Below are 26482 nucleotides of genomic sequence, written 5' to 3' on the forward strand. Positions count from 1 at the left end.
ATCTATTGATTCGGGATAACGAGCAGAGTTAAGTGACACGCACATTGAGCAATAATGAGACTTATTAGCTAGTAAATATGAACTATACCGTGTGCGTATTTAAGTATGTTTTTAACTCGTATCGCGTGTATAAACGTACCTACCGCTGGGTCGACAATAATTTAATTAATTAAATACAGAACTGGTCCTTCATATTTCTTCATTTTCGATAATTTTAATATTTCATTCATTAACATATTAATTAATATTGTTTATTATATTTCTCTTGGAAAATCTTCGATACAAATGTTGAGAAAACATATTATCCCCTAGTAATATATTGGCTATGTTAAGTCGTCTAGATTCGGATTAATTGACACCTTCTGCGAGATGCCAACATTGGTCGACTCGACTGACTCGTATAAAGACACCTACATCTTATTGCATACCTTTATCACTTACACAAATATATTCTAGATAAAAAATATATTTATAAACATTCAAAAACTTATTCCATTTCTGAACATAATAATATTATGTGTGGTGAGGAATGGTGTATGGTGAATGTAATAATAATAATATCTGTAATTATTTGGGTCATACTAATTTTGATTATGACCTAAATGAACTTCATCTAAATGTGGTTACATCATGTAGCCTGTTTGTCAAGAAACTGCTTTACTACAGGATGGTGATTTTATTCAATATTAACATGCTTGACTGCCGGTAGGCAACAGCTGGACTAAGCCCTTCATATTGCTATAGTTTATTGGATGGATGGATTGGATGTTGGTTACAATCAGACGGGGCACTTGGTCATTTGCCTCCTACGGCGTTAAAAAAAAAACTTTTTTTTTTATGCGTGAACGGCAAAGAAACCCCACTGCACCTGATGGTAAGTGGAGTGGGGTCCAGTAGAATGTCGACTGACGAGAGATTACCCCTCGGCAGTCGATACAATTGTGCCGGCCTGTTGGAACAGGATACACCGGCTGCTCCCGGAACGCGACACATTTATATGGGCCACTATAGGATTTAACAACCTGTGTACGGTGGTCACTATCCACGATATAAAATATATTTTATTACCGAGCTTTATTGATAGCTATTATTGAGTAGGGAGGGTATTCATAAGGTAGTTTAAGCATTCCAAATTTTCTATGTTTGACAGTATGTATGTTGTAGGTGTGCGTGAGTAAGGCACGGATGCGGTGGATGGTGGGTGCGGCGCGCGCCTCTCGCGGCGAGTGCGGCCGCGGCCCGCCCGCCCGTGCGCCCGCCCGCTAGCAGATGCGCCGCGGTAGGTGAGCGGTGCGCGGCGGCGGTGCATGTACGCGGCGGCGGGCGGCGCGTCGCTCGCGGGCCGTAAGGTGAGACTGCTTTAATCTTTTACATCATGATAGTTATATCATCAGAAGTTGAATTATGTCGTGATTATAATCAATAATGTTATAATTCGGGATCCTATGCCTATTTGGAATCGCGCAATAAATGTTTTTCATGCATGTTGCGAAATGGTTTTGCCTAAGTTTTTATGAGCGATTCATGAGAGAAATAATTCAACTTTTTAAAATTCATAATGACCCAAATGAGTAAACATGGTGTTTGTTTGTGTGCAGGCGCGCCAGCACGGCCGCCAGCCCGCGCCGCCGAGCCCGCGCCCGCGCAGTCCGCTCCACCCGGCGCCCACCGGCGTCCGCGCCTACTCCTGCCAGCACTGGGAGTCTCGCCTCCTCGCCCCCCCGCCGTCGCGCCCCCTCTCCGCCCCTCTATCCGAGCCCTCATCGCCATGCGATGTCGTCGAGGTACACTGCCTGTGCTCTTGTCTCAATGTGTGTAGTCTAAGCATGCTATCTATATAAGGAAACGTTGTTTTGGAGCGTGCGTGTGTAGAGGTTGAGAGTTCAGTAGCTGCAGTCATTGGTACGTATTCAATGTTTAGTTATAGCTAGTTGTAAGCATGTGAGACAATGCAACTTGGTACCGTTTGTTTTAATTGCGCTGTTGTCGACGGGTAATCTCTTTGTTGCCTTCCATTGCGTGAATGAAACGATGTCTTGTTAGAATCCAGCAATAATATGTGTTACGTGAAAGTGTTGTTTAGTGAAGTGTCAATAGTGGGCCGGCCATGAAACAGCCCCTGGCAAAGTGTAGCAACAGATGGAAGGTGTCGAAGAGCCAAAGATTGCGTCTCGACGAACGGAACGAAACATGAGTGACGGACATGTGTAGCACAAACATTGTAGAAACAAAAACACGTTAAATTATAATAAACGCCAAATAGCGCTCGCTTCCATAATTCTTCTCTCACCAAACATATCTTAGGCTAAGTGACGACCACTTCGATCAAAGAGTTCAATTAGATTTAATATTAAATATAGTTCTAGCGCCTTTCTTGTGCCTATCTTGATATTCTAAAGCGTTCTAAGTGAGTTCAATCGAAAGTAATAAATTCTGTGATGGGACAACATATGAGTGATATCGGTGTTTGATGTGTATAATATTTCAAGTTTAATTATTTTCGTATAGTACGCTAGGTGTAGTTAGTTATTCGAACGCAATACGCCATACAGTGACATTAAGTGAGATAGGACTGGCCGGTGGTGCTTGGCGTTAGCCTGAGTTTTCTGCTCGCGCTCACCTACGGCCACAAACCTGGCAAGTATGCAGGCAGCTCTTATGCTAAGAGCCAAATCGAGGGAGAGAAGAAAACAGCGCATCAAGAGAGGGATTAAGCACGAACTGCCGAGCAATGTCGCCACGAAGACGATCGCACCGTTCCCGAGATATCCACCTGCTTCATGGGTATGTTCCTCTTGCATGTACTGTATTAGCAGCCAATCTATGAATGTGGCTTCTTTCTTGTATATTTTTAATTGTTTCTATTACATTTCTACTTATTGACGTTCTTAATGTTGTAATCTTGCATAACTACATATCTTGCTAAATGATTATTAATTTACATTTATTTATATCAATGTTATATTAAAATGTCAAAATTGGACATTCCTTACTGTTTTCTTATAACTTAACTTCTTACTTTTATTCAAATGTTACAATATTACATTACAAATTATAGTTAACAACCCGATAAATACACTTTAATGTAAGCGATAAGCGATATTACAGTAACAAATCATACGTACATTTCCTTCAATTGCTGGCGCTTGAAAAACATAAATCTGAACCGTGAACAGTTACAATAAAAATGATTAATAGGAGTTTACTTAGTGCTGGTAATAATTTATCTACGCGCTCCATTCATCGCGTTGCATTGTATCCTGCAGCGGTATTGTGCGGACCTTTATGCCTTTATTCCATTTTATGTCACTGAAAAACTGAGCTCGCGTTCAACGACGCACTTTTTAAATTGACGTTTTGATATTTTAGAGCGGATTTTATTTTCTAATCTATATATAGGTAAAGAGAAGAGATGTTACTCTTTAAGAATATTGCACGCATGGAAAGTGAGATTTGGTATAATTGAAAATCATATAGAGAAGTGCTGAAAAATGAATGTGTCACGTCAATGATATGTCACGAATATATTAAATTCGACGGACGAATTTTTGACACTGGATGGCTACTAGTCATAATTAGTCTGTACATCATAATAAACATGTTTTATTTTAAATAACTAAACCCAGCAGCATTCTTTTATAATGCAGTAAAACATAATATATTTAAATAGATAGATGTATATGAAATATATAAATTAATTAGTTAAAAAAAATCTTAACTTTTCATCATCCCACAAATAAATACATAAATTAAACGATTTATAAAAAACTCATCTCCATAAATAATAATAAATATATTTCTCATAAATATATTTTTACGCTGAAATTTGTTTAAAACCAGGGTGTCAATAAACCAAACACCACAAAGAGAGGTCACTAACGACCTCACGCATGCGTGTGAGTATGCGTATCCAAACACGCACGTGATTAAGGAGCGTGCGTATGCGTGTTTGTGTGCCTATACATGTGTGTGTGTCGTCCTGTGTATTTGTATATTTGTAGGTATAATTCGCCGTGGAAGGCAGGACGTGCCTCCGTTGCATATTCCATCACGCGAAATGAGGCCGAGTAATTAGTGAGAGTAGAATTCCAGCTAAATGGAACTGTATTTATTAAATCACAAAACGTTTTTTAAATGGCTCATTTACTATCGAGCTTTAAACGTTACATTTACATATTCATTGGACGAATGCCAGTGATGCAGCGAGCGATATCACTGGAAAAAATGACTTAAAATTCAGTGCATGGAAATTTTTAAAGGAACAGGAACATTTTGTGTAATTTTTTATAGAACAGACGATCGCGGCATCGATTTTGATCAATATCAAATTGTTCGAAAAAAAACAATTATAAAATATAAATAAATTTTTAAGGTAACCTAAAATAATAAACTCCCAAGCCAAGCGAATAATAAAAACATAACTGGTAAAACGTTGAAAATTTAAACAATTTGGAACAATCAAAACGTTTAAAGGTATCTTTGGAGTTCCGTGTTTGTAAATAAATTCCATTATCTCATTTAGCCTATTAAATTGGAATTGGGGTGCGAAACATGAATCGTGAATTTCTGTTAGCCTTGGTTTCTATCATCAATTTAACTACAGAATTTTTCTTAATAATAATAGTTATAATCATTATTTCACAAATATAAACATTAATATGCAACAGTGTTGTTGAACACCCAAACAAAAATTAACTTGAGTCGTGGATTCCGATAATTTTCCATATTCTTTTGATTAGCATTATACTATTCTAATATTTGGCGCTGATTATATTCCATTTATAGCCTAGTTGGGTGTGGACCGTACACCGAGATGAATTACCGCAGGTTCAAATCCAAAGGGCACACACCTCTGACTTTTCTAAAATAATGAGTGTATTCTTTGTGAATTATCGCTTGGTTTAACGGTGAAGGAAAACATCGTGAGGAAACCTGCATACCTGAGAAATTCTCTGTAGGAATTTTAAGGCTGTGTGAAGTTCACCAATCTGCACTAGGCCAGCGTGGTGGACTAAGGCCTAATCCCTCTCAGTAGTAGAGGAAGCCCGTGCAGCAGTGGGGCGGTATATAATAAAGGGCTGATATTATTATAATATATTAAGTCTTGTGACACGACAATATACTCAAACAAAATATTGTCATATGGACACATTAACGCTGTTTTCGCGAATTCAGCCATCAATGTATGTTAAAACGAATTCTATTTTCACTAAAATAAGAGCTGAAGTCGATAGCCGTCGAAGCTAGTAAAAAAGCTTTCGCTTTGGTTAATAGTGAGTTTGTAAAGCAAGCGGGTCCGTCAGGCCCATTCAGCTATCACACGGAAGCTATTATCGCCTCGACTTCGCACGCGCCAAGTCGTGTAGGGTTGCCAGTTGCCACAACGTTATATTTTTTAATGTTCTAAATAAAATTTTATTTTGTAGTAAAAAGATTTAAAATTGTATTTTTGTGTTGTGAATTTGGTTGTAATTTATAGAATTAAATTTAAAGGTTTGACAAAAATTGCCATCTCCAAAATATTATGGTCAGATTTTTAATTAATATGACAACCTTCCTGTTCAAAACCGCCTGACACAAAATATCTGGTACTGTCCGATATCACGATCAGCCCAAACAGCTCGGCATACTTTGATTATAAGAAGTGCACTTTTGTCTAGCACTTCAGGAATGCACTTCGGTTATGTAATTTGTAATTTTCTTTCTATTTCATTCTACTATATTAATTGATTTAATTTACCTTAAAATTTTAATTATAAAATTTTCCTAATATACGCAATTGCTAACCCTATCTTTGGCACATGTCGGCATGAGACTATAGCTTTATTTTCAACTTTATTACAACGAAATAAAGTAGGTTTCGCGAACGGTAAAACAAAGCCCGATGACACAGCAAAATATTTACTTACCGATCTATTGACCAGCACTTTTCTATGACGATATTTTTATTGGTGTGTTATTAAGGTTGCTGCAGAATATAAAATAAAAAACAGTATTTTAACAATAACAGATTATGTTTTTCAATTTGCTTTCTAAAAATCAGCTGTAAAGGAATTGGAACTGCGTAAAAATGTTACCGTTTTTAAGTACCTAAGCAAAAATACTATTGAAAATAATACTAAAATGTCAAAATAATTTGTCCTTATATAAAAAAAAAACATACAAAACAAATGCACATCATACCATTATGTCGAAGGGTAGACAGAGGCGTAACTGTTGCACTTAATTTTTGCAATTTGTATTCCGACCCATGATGTGGTAGGGGGCGAGACTATCGCCGTTTCGGGCACAAATTTCATACTCCAGTCTGAAATTGAGAGGAAAACACAGTATCACTTTACCCGTCCCGGAATTCGAACCACAGATGCAGTGTAATCTTAATAGTCCATTGAAAAGTTACATTTGGGGTTGCGTTTTTTAGAGGACGCAATTTTATTTTTTAGAAGTGTAGGGGGGGTCAGTGTAAAGCTACAGCCAAGTTTGTGGGGTCGCCACCCTTGTCCCACGGCCGCCATCTTGGGTTGAGATGGTTTTACGATGTATCTCTTAAACTATTAATCTGACAAAAAAAAATTATAAACATTTTTGTTGCAAATTAAATTCTCTACAACGTTGGTCCAGTAACTTTTGTGGTTGGACTATAAATAAAAAAGTTATAAGAAAAAATGTTAAGCAATTGCGTCATCTGTGCCAAAGCGATTCAGGATCCAGTAATTCGCGTACAAGCCGACAACCGCGGGTTTGTGTTGTACGTATTATGAACCTTATAAACACACGTTTTGATGACGTTGCAAGGGACATTGCTTAACATTGAATTTTTTAACATTTTCGCTTATAACTTTTTTATTTATAGTTCTACGACAAAAGTTACTAAACCAAAGTTGTAGAGAATTTAATTTGCAACAAAAAATGTATATAATTTTTTTTTTGTCAGATAAATAGTTTAAGAGATACATCGTAAAACCATTTCAAACCAAGATGGCGGCCGTGGGACAAGGGTGGCGACCCCACAAACTTGGTTTTAGCTTAACACTGACCCCCCCTACACTTCTAAAAAATAAAATTGCGTCCTCTAAAAAACGCAAGGTAAGGCCTAAAAAATGTAACATTTCAATGGACTATAAAATAATATCTTTGAATGAGAACGTTGCATACCTTTTGTAAGCCCAAAATAAGCTCTCATAAAACTATATATATATATAACTAACTGTCTGTACCTGCGGCGGCGTCGTGTGACGGGTCGGCCACTTCCCTACAATATGGTTGAGGAGGCCGATGGCTGGCACATGCGTCATACTCGTGAACGGGTGCTGCTTGTGTGGACTGTTCTGCCCATTTCGCTTACATTTCTAATTTCTAATTGCTAGAGGTGCTGAGAGGAAATAATTATAAGGATAATAGAGAAATTTCATGATTCCTAAGAGGGTTGTGCAGTCATATAAAAAATTAAATTAATTTATTCCTTATTTCACGAGCCTATAAATGAACTGCTCTAAACTTTTTTTTTTTTTTTCTCTTTTCACTTTATCATGTACTGTAGTCTTTACCCTAAACTGATTGAAAAGAGCAACACCAGAGTTTCTTGCCCGTTCTTCTCTGGTGAAAACTGCTTTCCGAACTGGTGGTAGAGTTAATATTGACGGAATCTAAATAATGTATAACATTTTACAGATTCAAATAAATCATTTCATTTCATTTAAAACTCCGTTAAATTCTGCTCCTCGTCGGAGCACAAAATTATAGCTGAAATTCGATCATAACTCGTTTACTTCGCAATCAAAACATTTTTCATATAAATATTTTCCTGCTTAAAAATATATAGAAAAATTAAATATGCCATCGCATTTTTCGTATTGGTTTTCGTCGCTTAGTAAATAATTGCGTTAAAACTGAGTCGTATGAATTTCGTTATGAAATTGTTTTTTTTAGTAGCTAAGGCTGAGTATACCTACTAAAGGACACGCATTACGCATTGTCCAGACGAAGGTTGGCAGGTTTAAAACTTAACGCATAGAATACACTTCAATGACTTACAACCTACGTGTGTGACTTACAATCGAAGGAAATTATTCCTGTAATTTCTTCACATTAATTTCGAAGCTGACTAATCTCCAATCCATAGTACATTTACTATTGCTGGCATAGGAGACTTAGATCTCCATTCTCAGTCGCAGAAATGGCCCATGTCCATTATGCGTACACATATATAATTATACAGGGGCCGTTGCCTGACTTATGACTAGGTTATGTTATTCCCATAATTTTTTTTGATTTTTATCGGCGTTATTGTAGAAGATATATATTATTTTGCTGTTAGTAAGATATATTTTATATTCGTGCGGATAGCGACCATAGTACACAAGATGTTAAACCCCTCAACTCGATTAGATTATGTTTATTCGATTCCAACAGGCGGCATAATTGTGTCAATTGTCGAGTCATCATCTCTCCTCAGTCGGCATTCTATTGGACCCCCCTCCACTTAGCATCAGGTATAGTGGGTTCATTTAGTCGTGCCCGTATTAAAAAATACTATTCTAGGAATGCGTCTTAGCTATGGCCCCAGATATCGCATTATGTGACAGCAAGGAACACGAAACATTGGTGAATTACTTTAAAACCTATGGTTGGGTTTAAAACCAAACCTAGTAGTCACATAGTGTCAATTAGTGTTGCCCAAATGCAAGAACAAGACGAGACTTAGCCAGTCTTGGTCTTGGTCTTGCGCCAATACACCTGATCTTGGTCTTGGTCTTGGTCTTGCGCTCCCAGTCTTGGTCTTGGTCTTGGTCTTGCAGCAAGAGTCTTGCAAGTCTTGCAATTACCTATTAGTCTATTACTATTTATTAAAGTTTACTTTAAATCTTAGAAAAACGTATTAGAATTGGAACATTGTGAGCTTGAATTAACATAGCCATAGTAAAGATCAAGCAGATTAATAAATAACTGAAGATTTGATAAGAAATTCGAAAAATCAACTGACCTATATGTCGTTTTCCATGGAAGTAACTGTTTCTTAATAAACATTTATGATTTATAAGCTTACATTTGTTAAAACATGTAAAAAAACAAATTAATTACAATAACTTGACTGTATTTTAAAGAACAATACTTATCTGTCTAGAAAGAGATTGAACCTTCAACTTATAAGAAATTTAATAAAAGAGTTTTACGATTTATCATTGTATCCCAAAGTAAAAATGAAAAATTATTATTAATATTTCCCAATTGGGACCCGAGTGGGGCCAAAGTGGGAAAATCCCAAAAGTAAAAATGAAAAATTATTGTTAACATTTCCTAATTGGGGCTTGAGTGGGATTTAAGTGGGAAATCCCAACGTTGAAATAGTAAATTATTGCTAATAGTTCCGCTTGAATAAATCTAACTAAGATAAACGAAAAACAGAAACAAATATTAAACATTTAACCGCAATATTAGTAATATCATCTAGTTGATTCGATGTACATCAAATAAAGCGACGAATGTAATATTCCCGCTTGGACCAGTGGTAACGTGAACGACTGATGATCAAGAGGACCCGAGTTCGAGCCCAACTGACGACAAGGATGCATTCAACCAATAGTTCACTTTCTAATCGAAATATAAAGTTATATTACCATCAGAGTCCGTAATTCAAAATTATTTTTGATTTTTTGAAATTTTAGATTTTTTATAAATTTAGATTGGGATCTGATGGGGATTTCCCAATTGGGCCCCATTTGGGATTTCCCAATGGGGGCCCATTTGGGATTTCCCAATGGGGGCCCAAGAGGGCTTTGCGTGACATCCCAAAGTGGGCCCCAAGAGGGAAGCCCAAGAGGGGCCCCATTGGTCGCACTTTTAAATTTCTAGTCGGGCTATCCTTACCATTTTATCCCAATCATAATACTACTTGCGTGATCAGTATAATGTATTCATTTTCATTCTAAGCACTCTGAAACTTATTTATTCTTTGGAACACCTGTAGGTACTCTTAAAATTCGAAATTATTTTGCATGAGTATACCTACGCCCTATGGCGGCAATCAAATAGTGTCAAATGTTATGATTTCGGCGTGGCGGCAACGATTGTTTTAGATTTCAAAAGAAGCCGCCGGCGCGTGTATCATAACCATGTACTTCCGAAAAGCGGCAAATTTCTTTGAGAAGTAAGTACAAAACCTTTGATGCCGCATTATCAAAGTGCCGATGGTTAAAACATAGCTATGCATGCACTCAGTTTGATTTTTAATAGATATTTTTTATTCGCTATGTTTATGGTATTAGTCGTAATGCGCATAGGTCCAGTTTTTCATATTCTTTGATACAGTTTTTGCGTCTCATAGAATTCCTAAGCGTACCTACCTATACACCGAACTGTTACACCTAACTACTCAGTGAAATAGCGCTAAGTCCTAGCTGCAAGACGCAAGAGTCTTGTAGGCTATGTCTTGTTCTTGCTCAAGTCTTGCACGGTCAGTCTTGGTCTTGGTCTTGCTAAAAATACGCGGTCTTGTTCTTGGTCTTGGTCTTGCAAAAACGCAAGAACAAGACCAAGACTGCAAGACCAAGACTGAATTTGGGCAACACTAGTGTCAATACACTATACTAAAATCAGTTTGAATGGATTACAGGTCAGTTCAGTTGAAAACAGTAAATGTTCGGAATGCCAAATCTTACTAGAATTAGTATTACGTAGTACATATATAATATCGATGTTCTAAAGAGTATTTAATGAACACTGGCAACCCAGCAAGGACGCGCGCATAATGTTGCCACCTATAAAATCAGTGTACACAAGACGCTCTGTCGGCATCGTTTTCATTGCTCGTAAATTGTTAATACCCCTCCTATTGGGAGGTGATCTGACGAACATTATGGGAAGGCATTGTCGACATATGGGTATGGTGTTTGTATATAGATGACGTCATAAACGCATTATAGTGACTACGGTGGGTAATATATTTGTGTTTTTATTTAACAATATTAAAACAAATTAATGTTGCACGAAACTTAATGTATTATAACTCGAATGAAGACTTAAAAAATTGTTTCAAACTCCATAACAAAAAAAACTAGTAAAATGAGTTAGCGAAGAACAAAATTATATAAAGTCAGGGGCCCTGTTTCGTCTCAGTGGCATATCCGTTTTTTTGCAATTATGGGCGTTCTAATCGAAGGACACCTTTCATACCCGTATAGATAAATAGGGGAATTTATAACTCTCTTACATATATGGCTATGGATGCTGTCCTTCGAATAGAATACCCGTAATTGCAAAAAGACGGATTCGCCCTTATAAAAGGAGTAGACCTAACCTTACACAAAATTTAAATTATTGTCACTCAGCACGATATATTTATGAAGGCAAATAGCCACCATGCCAATAAGCGTTGGCCTTGTAAGTTGTCTACTATCCTTTACATATTTTTCATCACAAAAAGGCAAGTGAACCAACTCTTCAAAGTTAAATTGTACAGTTTTATTTTTGTTCAATTATTTTTTCACCCATATCGGTAATTTTTTTTATTGGATAAAAACTCACGCGGCGTTTAATTTTTTATTTTAACTGACCGGAGAGCCGAATTGCATTTCTCAATGGTCAGTATAATTATGCTGGGCTGTTAAGTGCATAGCACTATTGTTTCCTATTTGCTTATTTATTTCTTGCTCTATATAGAGCTAGAACTCTATAGTTTTAATATTATTGGAATTCAAAATGTCTTTTCGAAATTAAAAAAGCCGAAAAAAAAGGTTTTTTTAAATCGTGTTAGATGTCTTATTAGATTTTTATTTCGTATTAGATTCGTGTTATTCACGACTCCAACTGCATAAAACACCATTCATACAAAAATAATCTAAGATTATAAGCTTTATTATTCAATGCTCTAATGAACATATGTGCACTAATATATAAAGCTGAAGCGGTTGTTTATTTGAATGCGCTAATCATGAACCACTAAATCGATTTTGATTTTTTCTACTAATAGGAAGCTACATAAGTTCTTAGTGCTATATGCTACTTTTCATCCCGAGAAAATATAAAGCGACACCTTTATCCCGGAAAAGAAAACGAAAAATCCCCTTTTTCACGTAGACGGAGTCACGAGCAAAAGCTATTAAAATATAAATCTATTACATATCCCTAACGTAGGGCACGAGAGTGACAAACGATATCCTTTAAAATCTTAAATTCCAAGATGCATTCTTACCTCCTTTGGATATTGATGACAGATGTCAATCTATATATCATCGAGCAAGATTGTGGTCATTGAATAAATATTTGAGATCTTGAGATCATTTACCCATCTAAGATTTACTCACTTCTCTTGAGAGTGCATAAATTTCTCGCCAAACCGTTAAGCTAGTTTAAGACCTATTTTCTATTAGTTATTTTATTTTAATTATAATAATATTAAATCAGCTGGAAGTCTGGAATTTGTGCCCGATATGGCGATAGGCTCGCCCCCTATCACATGGGACGGAACACACTTGACGAAAAGTAGGTGTCCTGGTTGCGCCTCTGAATACCCTTTTGGGTATAATGCGTGATGTGTATTTGTTTGTTTGAATAAAATCTATAAATTTATTTAAGTCCAAATTTTACTTCTCACTTATATTAGAATTGCGTTTTTGAAAATGTTAAGAAGCTTATTAGAAGTAAACATGAGACGGCTAAATCGATGTAAATGAAATTAAGGGTCCTAAATGAGGAAAGTACATAGTGGAAATTCCGGGAAGACTTTTCACGAACTGAGAGCAAAACCTAGTATCTTCACGTAACCCGAGACACTCAATTTACCATTATGTAATTCAATTAATTAAAATCATTTTTATCGCGTCGACAAATATAGTTGTACCTACTTATTATAATTGAACACACTACACACTTACGCCATTTATCTCCGTAGAGGTAGACAGAGGCGCAACTAAGGCAGTCAATATAACCTATTTTGTACTATTAAAGGTATTATTTTGTTAAGTGGCAACCCTAGCACAATACGAAGCGCGTGTCAAGGCCCTACGCTATGCAGATATCGATGTGCCGATCGATAGCATGACTGATTCGATGACTGCCCGCGATGACGCTACCATGATTATCTCCCATTATATGACATGACATGCTATAATAGAAATATAATCATTGAAGGACGTGATGGGGTTATAGTTTTAAGTATTTGTTTGAGTAAATGTATCTTCGCCTTATTGGCATTAATTGGCCGTGAATCGTGAGGTTCAGTATTCTTTGCCCACGTGGGGCAAAAATGATTAATGGGAAGTTTTCGAAAAGACAATATACACTTTGTTTTTGGGGCATTTTAATTTATCCGTTTATGGTGATACGGTTGACGATCTATCATATAATGGGACAGAAATAAGATCATATATCCGTGGAGATATGAACTGTAACTGTGCTTACCTCCTCCAGGATATGGGTGTATGTAAAATAGGCCGAAGTTGCAATAGCTGAATACATTTTTAAAATAATTCTCTATTCATCCCGTAGGAGAACAAAGTAGCACTTTAATACGTCAAAACACATACACACACTTTATTCCCGACAGTATAGGCAGTGACGCAACTGGTATGTACCCATTTTACGCCAAATGTATTCCCTCCCATGACGTGATAGGGGGCGAGCCTGTTGTCACATCAGGCACAGATATCAGATTCCTGGGTCATATTGAGTAGAAAAACTCAATATCATTGCCCAACTCGGGAATCGAACCCTATATCACCAATACAGTCGTAGCGTAACACAACTACGCTAACGAGGCAATCAAAACAATTTATAATAATTGTTATGATTATTAAATTCATTTAAATCGCTATTTAAAAGGAGCGATAGTCAAACGTCCGTGATTTCTTATATTTAAACGCCTAAACAATCAAACAAACAATTTAAACAACCGTGAACTACTTTCAGAAACAATTTTAACGAATCGTGAATTTTTTGTATTACATTCAGACGATATTTTAATTAAGACCACGTGCGGTCTTTACTATTTTTAACCATTATACGGCATAATGAGTTCGAAAGTGCTCCACAAAGAAGTCTTTCCAACATGGGAGGTAAATTATTTTTTTATTATTTTTATTCAAACGCTTTGTTAGGGCCTATGCAGACGTATTTTATATGATACGAAGACGCGCGCATTTAGTGCGTCATTTGTTTGTATAGGCTCTAAATTATAATTATTTATTAGTTTCATGTAGAAATATATTTATTTATATTTTTAATCATGATTACATTTAGATTTTTGTGTACATCGTTTATAAATCCATAAATATATTAACGGCAATTTCAAAGAGAGTAGAATCAGACCATAGATAAGTTACAGTCATAATTATTATTGTTAAAATTGTCTTTGGTATATCGAAGTATACCTAAGTTTCTCATTTATTTTATTATATGACCAATTCTTAACTTATTTTTATGATTATAGTAAGGAAATGATCTAAGCACTTTATTCAGTGTCATTCTAAAATAAATTTTGAACCATTATAATATAATTAATACACTTAAAGTCAACACAAAATACACAAAGTCTCCCCAATCAACTACGCCAATCCACCAGCGAAAATATTTTGAAATTACTATCAACATTCCCCAATAAAATCCGTGCAATTTTAATATAATCTTATTATTATGATTCGTAACTGTAAAGCACGAAAAATAGCAAATTTTAAACCCTTCGCTATAGGGTCGAACTACGTATCAAATAGCAAAACCTCGATCTCCCTCCTCACTTATGTGATTCATTTGAAAAAAAAAAATCCCTTCGCTACATTCACGTTACATATATTTAATTATGTTTGTAACCGTTAACCCAATTAATGTAGTCGAGGTGTCAAAAGGGCACTTACTTTGTAATGCACTGTAACAAGGCGGTTTGTGAAACTCGACTCAAAGGTCAAAGGACACGTACTTAACAACTTGTTCGATTATTTTCTCGTCATGGATTCAGTTTTTATGTTTTTTGATTTATTTAGGATTCTTTAACTAAATATGTTTAAAAATAGTAGGTAAATTACTTAGGTAGGTATTTATGGACGATATAATATTTATAAATCAGCCTATATTATTATTATAATAAATAATATTACGTTTTACAAATGCCAACGCAAAGGTTAATTCCGGAGTCACGAAGCATATAATATTTTTTTTGTAACTATTTTATTAAATCATTACTTATTTTGCAATACTTCACATCAATTTACAATATTTGTTATAAGTTCAATCTAATATAGAATATCATAGATTATTGTGTCGTTGGTGTTAACCACAAAGTATTAGGTACATTTGGTTATGAACTCATAAAATTAAAGTTTAGGTAGGTATATCATAGAAAATCAATAAATATGTATCGATTGAAATAAATCCATGTGTTGCCCGATATTGAAATTTGGTCGAATGTGGAGATAGTTTCCAAAGCCGTAGGTAAACAATGGCCAAGGTGTTAAAAAATAGGTCCAGTGTGAATAACACAGCCAGTAATGACGGTATGAAAATGTTTCCCGATTTCACTTTTTGATAGGTCCAACGCTTTGTTAGTCCAAAAGGTGGTGAGCTAAAAAGAGGTCCTGTCAGGGTCAGAGAGGTTCGTTGCGTTATACCGCCTAGCTTTAAAGTAGCTTTCGCTTGGTCTCGCTTCTGTAAGGTATAGGCACCATGGGGACACAAATAAACGCGACGAATTACGTATGCATTAATTATATTGCCTACCTTATTGGAGATAATGCCGTGAACTCATAAATGTATTAACAACATACACAAAATGCTGTTTGTATAAAACAAAGTTAGACGAAAGTTGTACTCTCTATTTAGCAATTACATTAGTGTATTTATTGCATTTCAGTAAAATTTTCAATTCCAAGTACTCTGAGAATTAAAACACAAAGCATCAAGTAAATGAAACTGTATAGCGAGCCGTAAGGAGAGTTTATTTTCGGATCATGTTACCACATCTTTGTGTGATGTGAGTAATGAGAAAATATAAGAAACAAAGTATTAGTATGAAGAAGGATTTTTGATTTAAATGAGTTCACAAAATATCAATTATGTAATGCTTATGCATTAGACCGCGTTAAATCCGTTCATGAGATAAAAAAGCGTACAGCTCTCAGGGATATATAGTTACTTATTAGTAAAAGAATTTCGAATCCAAAACAGTTGGTCCAAAGATTAGCATGTGTAAACAAACAAACGAAAAGCTTTTTAAATATCAGTGGAGATTTAGAAACTCTTTAAAACAGTTTTCGACGTTGTTAAAATCATTTTGTATTAAAGTCAGCCTTAAGGTTTCCAGAGGTCTAATTGTTCCTTTCTAATGACAACACACCTATAATTCTTTGGCTGTGTGGGTGTTTATGGGTCATGTTAATTCGTAACTCACATAACTTAAAGCTATAAAAAATTACATTTAAGTATATAAAAATATTAGTGTTTATGGTTCCCCGGTAATAATTGAATGAAGCGAGTAAAAATTGTATTCGTTAAGGTGCATCGTTGTGCAACAAAGTCGACGCGAGTCGCTAATAAAAAACAAATTAATATCGCCGCGCCGCCACTCACTCATTCACTCGCTCACGCATTCATTCATTCACAATGACTGTCGACGTATACCACGACCGGTCAAAAGCTAACGCATAAAGGACCCTATTACGTGCATATACACATCATATTTAACTCAGCGGGGAGGCGTGGTAGCATCCATTGCACCATATTGTCGCATTACTCAGGGTACAATGACTAATAATCTCGACAGGTGAGAACACAATGAGCCTTACTCGAATTATCCTGTATATAGACTTATTAAAGGGCTTATTAACCCCTTAAAAGAAATAGAGGGGTGTTTGTGTGTCTGTATGTCTATTTGAGACATCGTAACTCCCGAACGAATGGAGAGATTTTGATGTATTAATATATAAAGATTTATGAAACATGGGTTTTGTAATTGTCCAATAAAATTACTGTCGTATATATATTTTAATGATGGTCGGTAAAGATTGTTCTTCTTACGACAATTTATTTTGTGACTGTAAGTTCAAATTCTCCAATTTTTTACTAGGTCTTTATTGTATTGTGTATAGGTACGACAAATGTCTAATACGTAGGTATTTCTATCCGTATTATGACTTCTGTGGCTATCGGTTGAATGAAATATATATTCCCGTATTTCTTCTAGACTCCAGGTTAAGAACTTATTTGGATGATGACGGAATAAAGTACAATGCATTTGTTAGATTTGCCTTTACCTTTAAAAGAATATACTCATGACTTTAGAAAAGTCAGCGGTGCGTGACGTTCGATTTTGAACCTGCCGTCATTCGTATCGTATTCGTCAGGATATCCCCACAACTAGTATTAAGTTATATCCGCCTGGATATTGACCTTCAACAAGGTGTTAAACCCGTTATAATGATTCACGTCTGTGTGCTGCGTTCCATCAGACTTATCCGTTTCCAAACAGGCCGGCTCGGCTGGCGAAGGATAATCATCAGTCGACATTTTCAGGACCCCACTTCGCTCACGATCAGTATACCTTCAGACGGTATAACTTCCCCGTTTTACAAAAATACACCGAAACAAGTTATTACAAAAACTCTCGCTTATTTAGCCTGCATTTTTCCATCCTTTCATCATTTATGTTTTAAACGCTCGTTTAAAATCCTCAGCGAGTTGCGAGCTACTCATCTCTAGTGCACTTATCTTTTATTTTTATTCCGTATACAGTCAATGCTATATTATAAAGGTGCCATATAACAGAGTACTGTTACTACGAGTGTAGAAATAAAAACTTTGTGAATAACCTTAAATATGATCGTCTGATCATGTTTTAAATAATGCCGTTACCTTTTTTGGTGGGACGTTGAATTTAATCTAAACATTGTGTATGAACTCATATAGGATATATTTTTGTTTATTCTTTTAATCTTTTCGTTTCCTTCGGGGAATAATCTGGAATAATTTTGTTTTACAAACTATATCATTGTAAACCTTAGAAATTAGTAAATGGTAATGTCTCGTTGATAAATTATTTTAATGCCACAACTAATTGGTACTGGAAACTTTAAGTACCTAATAGGGGCACTAACATACTTGTCTCCAATGGATTCTGCTGATTAATAATAATAATAATATCAGCCCTGTATTATATACTGTCCCACTGCTGAGCACGGGCCTCCTCTACTACTGAGAGGGATTAGGCCTTAGTCCACCACGCTGGCCTAGTGCGAATTGGTAGACTTCACACACCCTCGAAAATTTCTATAGAGATGTGCAAGTTTCCTCACGATGTTTTCCTTCACCGTTAAAGCGAACGATTAATTCACAAAGAATACACACATGATTTTAGAAAAGTCAGAAGTGTGTGCCCTTGGGATTTGAACCTGCGGACATTCGTCTTGGCAGTCCGTTCCACACCCAACTAGTCTATCGCCGCTTTTCTGCTGATTGTAGACCAAAAACTAAGCAATGTTTATCTCAGCTTGCATAGAAGTGGCGAAGGGTCCACATAACCTGATTCCTAAATCCATTTCGTAATTAAGGTAAAATCTTATTATCATTAGAAAGATTTGCAGACAGTATTGGTGCATATTATTTGTACTTATATGTTGTTGGTTCCCTTTTGGAAATATCAACCTTCGCCACGGTTGCTTAGTTGATATTTTTTCATGCTTTGAAATGAAATGAAATAATTTATTTGAATTTATAAAATGTTATATATTATTTATATTCCATCAATATTAACTCTACCACCAGTTCGGAAAACAATTCTCACCAGAGAAGAACGGGCAAGGAACTCTGGTGGTCTTCTTTGCCGATTCTTCTATGTATATGTATATTATATACTAAGTTGCGTTCTATGTTTAATTAACTCAGCCTAGCGAGTTAATTCTTAGCTTAATTCTTGCAACCAACACTACAGCTTCATGATTTAATGTTAGCTCATTATGATAATCTATGAAGCTAATAAACATTTGTCATTATCTGATTCAGAGGCATCTGTATTCTCGATTTTTGTCGAAATATATAGCGGGGCTTTTATCCCAGAAAACCCTTTCACGCGGGCGAACCCGCGAGCACAAGCTAGTATAAAATAAAATGTATCTTAGTAAGAAGGAATATAACTAAGTAAGAATTTCACTTTATACATTTCTTAGTACATTTTAAACGATACGGTCTACGGACTATAAAAAGATTTTCCTTTTTGCACTAGATTGCTTCTGTCATTCGCTCACTTCCTTCCTCTGACCTGGCTGCGAATGCTACGCTTTAACGTAGTGGCCACGATTATGTTAAGGGTTGTCAAAGGTAGATTGAACTGGAAATATTATGTTCATTTTGGAAAAGTATTCATTAAAAATATTTTTTTAAACAGGCAAAATACCGCTTATCATGGTATTATTTTTCGTGTTAACAGTTAAATAAACAATAAGTAGTGCAAGTAGGTAGTAAATAAATTGGCCAATATAGATTTATTACAAAGATTACAGATTATCTTCATGATGTGATGTAAAAGATCACATATATTTAAAAGTATTTTAAGAATTTTATTACGATTTTTTCTTGAATCCATTACAAACGTTTATTTGTTGGTTCACTATTTCATTAAGTCATAAAATTATTTATAGATAAATTAACAAAATCGTAAATAAAAAGCTCCATGGTAATCTAAAAACCCTAATTACACATAAATATTTATTATATAGGGGTGCTACGTTGTTACGTAGTTTTAATAGTCAAGATACGCCCCGAAAATGTTACGATTTTTGATAGATGGGAATTGAACGGACTGCGAATGTAAGGTCCGCAGATTCAAAACTAAAGGCACACATCTCCGACTTTTCGTAAATAGGTATGTTGCACTCTTAATAAAATAATTACTTATTCCAAAATTGTTAATTTGTGGAATTGTCAAAAAACTAATTTCTGTTAGCAACCTTTTTTTCATGCTATTGGTATCATTTTTGAACTATGTTTAATAAGTTTAATTTATTAAACAACTTCAAAAAAAACGTCGCAAACAGAAAAATATGTCGATAACTTACCGATAATTGTCACTCGTTTTAATATGAAGGAAAATATCGTGGGGAAACTTACATACTAACTGAAATTCTCCATAAGAATTTTGAAGGCATCTGAAGTCTGCCAACCCGCATTAGGCCACTCCGGTTGACTAAGGTCTGAACCCTTAGTACCCTATCTTCAGTACTAGAAAAGACCCGTGTCCATTAGAGGGGAGTATAATATAATACAGGGCTAGTGTTATTATTTATAAAATTGATTCTTGATAACGCTCTTAAATATTGAAAATATAATACAAAAGTGCAGTAAACAATGTTTTCATATCTAGTAAAATACACATAGTAAAAACGTATTTGAAGTTTCCTTTTAAGTATATAATGTACTTGTGTTAGGATACTCCGCTCTTCCTTAATTAGATACATTAACAAGATGTGTACTTATTATTAAAGAATAAACAATGACATTATATCACTCTCTGCGGGTATGCATGGCGTGTGTAGTAAATAAATAAATTATAAGTGCGTAGTTAATAAATAAATTATAACAATATTATACATAATCTTATCCAATATCAGAGATGTTTAGTATTATAACACTTTTACTACAGCCATGAATTTACTACACAATGCTTCAGACGTAATAAAAAGGCGCATTAAAATTTTAAATGCCATTATGAAAGTAAATTACGTGAAAAAATTTCATTAAGTAATAATAATTAATGTCCGTCACCGGTTAATGGTATAACGGTCACCTTAAACATTTATTGTGTTACTCGCAAGGGTCGGGTCAGGGTTTGAGACTTGAGTAACAGGATTTAACACAATAAAAAAAAAACAGTTAAATAAAATAAAAATACATATAAAATTTTATTATAAAGCATTTATTAGTAATTATAATTTTAGGGTCCTGTTTTATTTTCTAACTTTTAATTTACTATTTTTATAATACAAGTATTTTTTTGTACGCTTATCTCAAATCTTCCTGAGTTTCTCTAATTGTACCATTGTTTCATTCAACCTTGTAAGATGTGAGCAACGGTATCCATAACACAAGTTAAATGTTTATTTGGATACCGTAGCGCATAAACACCAATGTCAATTTTATTTGTGTACATTTACTATGTTATGATTTTCCGTGTATGTTTCACTTATTGTGGAAATAGAGAATTATTATTATTATTATTATTTGAATTTCAGCTGTACTCAATGAATGTGGTTTTTATACAATTCATTGAGTAGAAATTACCCGTCTACCGCGTCTATTTAAAGCACAATGCATTGCACGGCACCATATTGTTCTAGTCATTTTAATTAAAATCTAGATATCTTGGGAGTACCGTCTTAACCACATTAGGCGCCCGGGCACAAAAAGCAACCTTACTAACAAAAAAAATCATTTTTACAAGGTACAGGTAAAGGTTAAGGCAAGCGGCGATATCCTAGTTGGGTGTGGAACGGACTGCCGAGACGAATGTCAGCAGGTTCAAATCCTAACGGCACACACCTCTGACTTTTCTAAAAAATCATGTGTGTATTCTTTGTGAATTTATCGTTCGCTTTAACGGTGAAGGAAAACATCGTGAGGAAACCTGCACATCTGAGAAGTTCTCTATAGGAAATTCGAAGGTGTTTGAAGTCTACCAATCCGCACTAGGCCAGCGTGGTGGAATAAGGCCTAATCCCTCTCAGTAGTAGAGGAGGCCCGTGCTCAGCAGTGGGCAAGTATATAATACAGGGCTGATATTATTATTACAGGTAAAAAATTGGCCGCTTCTTTTGGCAGCTTACTTTTTTGTGTGGAATTTATTTTGAACCTCAGAGTGGTGTCGTATCGCTCACACAATATGACTACGCCGCCGACAGACTCATTGAGGTATATTTCCATATAAAAGAGACCTAACACGTAGTTAACGTTTGCTAAATTGATTTTTTGACGAATATTGACTACTTTAATACTACTATTATCTATTCATCAGGAAATTATATAATAATATCAGCCTGTCTTATATACTGTCCCACTGACGGGCAAAGGCCTCCTTTACTATTGACAGGGATTAGGCCTCAGTTACAAGTTATAATTCACAAAGTATACATACATAACTTTAGAAAAGTCGAAGATGCGTGCCCTTGGGTTTTGAACCTGCGGATTTTCGTTTCAGCAGTCCGTTCCAACTAGGCTATCGCCGCTTTTTTTCCGTCAGGAAAGACTGGCAAAATTGAAGCAATCATCGAAAAATAAAATAAGTAATTTGTACTTAAGATGGCCATTACCAGGTTCAATAAAAACGGAAACTTCTAAGTCACGAGAGGAAATCTAACTACTCTTGGTCGACCCGTCCCTAGTAAGCATCGTAATAAATTCAACCAGATTAGTTTATCATGATGGGCATGTTGTAATGTGGGTCAGTTGAGGCGTTAGTGACTGACCCTTGTATAAATAGGCATTTCCTTATATTATCTCTACGTAATCGGAGCTATGTATTACTGCTGACGCTTGCAAGTAGAACAATAAACAGCTTATGCTGCGTTAAGACATCGTATTCTTCATTTAGTGGACATCGCAGTTCACGCGCTCTTTTTGACGAAAAGTTTTTTGTGACTGTTCGCGTAGTAATGAAAGAAGATTCGAAATTTAAACACAGAGATCGAAGTTTAAAAACGAAAATTAAAAAAGAAATGATTTACTAATAACGGTTTATTTTTTCTTACAATTAAATTTAGACAAAATACTCATTGGGTCATCACAGATTAAAAATGTTTTTTAACTGAATACTGAGACTGAACATGTCGGTGGATTTAATTAATTATACTAAACTAATTTGCACAAACGAATTTACATTAAAATAAAAGCTATTTATGTGAGTGACTGTTCACATAAGTAGTTGAACATGTACAAAACTTTAAATTGTCTATACACTTATTTATTCTTATCAAACCTTACCTTACTTTATACTAAAAACTTTACTTGTATAGGCAATTTAAAATATTGAACTTGTACAGTTTTTGTGGCTGACTACATATATTGTGGAATTACATAAATTATATCGGACGTTTCCCCGAAATCTGGTTGCAGTGACGCAAATTGATGTAGAATGTAATTGGCTGTTCGAATTGGCTTGAAAAGACCTGAGATATAACATTTACGTTCATGCGCTTCTACTAAGGATTACCTTCATACGAAGCGAAGAGGATTTGTGTCGCGTAATCCAATGCACCTATATGGTTTTTAGTCTAAGGGTTTAATAGAATTTTAAATTATTTTTGTGACTTAGATAGTTGAGTTCTTGTACTCACTTATGGTCATCTTGTGGTGTTATGATCACTTAGGATCGAATAAATAAATCAATCTTACTTTTGGGTAAGATATTACGTAAACACTTAAAAAAATGCTTTATTCATCACGTAGGCGAACATAGTTACACTTATAAGTCAAGGTGTATGAGAATATTTAATTGTTACTTAAATTAAGTCGCTTATATAACTAAAGACATTTTATAATTTTATATTGAACATGAAATTAATGAACGACTAGAAGCTATTTAAGGTATTGGAATATTTTATAAACAGAACTTGAGCTGTCACTTAAGCATCTGTTGTTAGCTGAGTCGGCGATAGTTAATAAACAAGGCTAAGCTGTCAGAATTTATCATGTGCAGTGACTTAAGATGTCATTTGAGATATCGTTTATATCGGTTTATTAAATAATAACCATATTAAGATGCTAACTGTAATTCGTCAACGTATACGTTGAAATCGTACTTGAGAGCTATATTGACTAGTAGCTATTAATACCGCCCTTAGAGTATAAAGTTTGTACCGAGAATCGTACTTCAAACTACTTTAATAAACCCTTTAGTATGTATATGCTATAAATTGTATTATAATAATTTCATTAACTAAATTCAAAGTAGAAATGTTCTATAAGGCTCTCATTTTGTATTTTTTAGACATTAAAATAATTATTTAATTTTGTTTTGCTTTATTTTATATTTCTAGAGTGCGATTTATAATATTAATCAGAATATTATAAAATAATCCACTTGATATTTATTGCAATCAACTTGACTTATTATTGTGTGTTTTGTTTATCTTCTCTGTTTTTTCAATCAACTCTAACTAATGAGTTTTTAATTGATATCAGTTGCGTACTTTTATTTAAAAAGATATTTATTCATAACTTCACTATTCAAATAAATCATAGTTATAATTAAATTTCCCGGCGAGGTAATAAAGTGGTTGTTTGTATTATTTCTGGAAACATATATTTGTATTTAACCATTATGATTTAACATACATTCGTTTGTATCTAAAATGTTTACTACGTGCAAGTTGAGTTAGAATGTACCATCAACAATTTGAGATCGTAAATATCTGTATTGCAGTTTTCATTTTGTATAAACTAGTGGTTAAAACAGTTTCTGAGAGCTTGTTAACCATTTATGTAACATTTCATACTCAACACGCAGATTTATACACATACAGACACTCACGCCTTTTATCATAGAAAAGGTAGACGGAGTAATTAATGCCCTCACTTTGCACTAAGTGTATTCCGACCCATGATATGATTGGAGACGAGCCTGTCGCCATATCCGGCACATTTCCTCCGAAATATTGATTAGATATACAATCCAATAAACACAAATGTAAACAATATTTACTAGGCAGCATTACTTATGAAGTTAACAAGAACTTTACAACCAATCACTGTTTTTACATTGAATGATGAGACGAACTTACCATTCGTTTGATGGTAAGCGATACTACCGCCAATAAACAGTAGAAACACTATACAACACCTTGAGTTATAAAGTATTGCTTCGTATTCCATTGCGCTCACCATAATTAATAATAATTGTCTTATTAGAAACTCACAGCACATCTCCAAGAACAGCGAAAGAAAAAAATTAAAACAGTAAACACAGATAAAAATAGCTTCAGAATATTGATTGCTTCGATTTAAATTACGCTTCCCGATTGAAACAATCAAATAATATGGTAATAATATAAAGATGCGTCTTTGAATTTTCTATACTCCTCGCGGCGAACAAACTCAATTACTTGCCCGACTTGCGGCGACATTGTGGATAAAAATAAAAATAAAATACCTTAGTCTCTACATTTTTCAATAATAATTTGACGTCAATAACTTTATCGGCTTTTACTTCCAAGAGCAGTGTTGAGTTTGTTAAAAATGATTTTAAAATATAAAACACTGACTGAATTTCTATTTTCTGCAGTTTATTGTAATGTTGACTTTACGTTGTCATGCTTATTCCTTTAAGAAAATATTATAATGTTTTTTTTATATACAAAGGATTTTTACCACTATAAAAAATACATGAATCAATAATTTTACTTTGTACACATTAGTTTTCACTGAAAAATTTTCATCATGTACATAGTTCAAATTATTACTCGTTGCCATGTTCAACGTGTAATTTTCCGGGTGTCAAACAGCGGACAGCAAAAATAACTGGTACTGTAGACCAAATATTTTACTATCCCGGGAATGTGACCCCAAATACCTCTGTGGGTGCTGTAATAAAATATTTAACCCTTAAATTACATTGTCGGTTATCCGAAAATTCTTTGGAATGACTATGGAAGTAAGTCTCTAATTTTTTTTTGTATAAGTTGATATTTTATTAGTGTTTAAAATTCTATACGGTTTATTTTACGAATACTCATCAAAATATTTGCCAACTTTGAGGCACAAAGAAATAATTTTCAAATATTTTTAATGTTTTCATTAGTGATACAATGGCTTTTTATTATTAAAATATACACCACAGAAATCGCATGATGGCGTGCGGCGCGCCTACCGTGTAATGTTTTTTGCCGGACATAAATCAACTTATAATAATTTGCGCAAAGAACATCAAATTAACATAGTACACGGTTAGCTGTTGGTTTTCGACGAGGAAATCTTTAATCTTACCCACGTGTTGTAGGTTTACACGCTTGTGTGCATAGGGCGATTTCTTTATAAGCTAGGGTAGCTCTAAGATTATGCGAATTTATAAGTTTTAGGACTTTTAGGCAAAGTAGGCTGAATTCAGCACTCCGTACATTAAAGTTTGTTTAATCTTATATATATAAAAATGAATTTCTATTTCCCTTGGTCATCGCATCACGTGTGAACGGATGGAACAATTTCAGTAATTCTTTTTTTATTGTGTTTGTTATTGTCAGGAGAAGGTTCTTATGAAAGAAAAAAATAAAAAAATTGCGCGGATAATATTAATTTTACATAACTGTCAGTGGTTTGAGATAACTGTCAGCGATCGACAGAATGCGCGCGTGCATATATAGTTAAAACAGGACAACGTCTGTCGGGTCAGCTAGTTCATTATAAATATGTATATTGGATTGTAGACTTAAATATTGTGAAACGAAACGTTCCTTCTTTTAATCTGGACTGCTGGAGGCGCTGAGCTTCTCGCGGCTTCTTCATGTCGCACTATGGTCTG

General features: G+C 34.8%; 1 protein-coding gene across 1 annotated transcript in view; it reads left to right on the forward strand.

Annotated features, from left to right (window-relative positions):
- The first annotated feature begins 1307 nt into the window (after positions 1-1307).
- The window catches only part of LOC115451021, a 36732-nt gene continuing 11557 nt past the window's right edge, over positions 1308-26482 (forward strand). Inside the window, exons 1-2 of the mRNA XM_037437917.1 lie at positions 1308-1349; positions 1599-1784. Of these exons, the coding sequence (XP_037293814.1) occupies positions 1308-1349; positions 1599-1784 (228 nt within the window). The remainder of the gene's footprint in view (positions 1350-1598; positions 1785-26482) is intronic.

Source organism: Manduca sexta, chromosome 12, assembly GCF_014839805.1.
Source record: "Manduca sexta isolate Smith_Timp_Sample1 chromosome 12, JHU_Msex_v1.0, whole genome shotgun sequence".
In the NCBI taxonomy this organism is placed as follows: Eukaryota; Metazoa; Arthropoda; class Insecta; order Lepidoptera; family Sphingidae; genus Manduca; species Manduca sexta.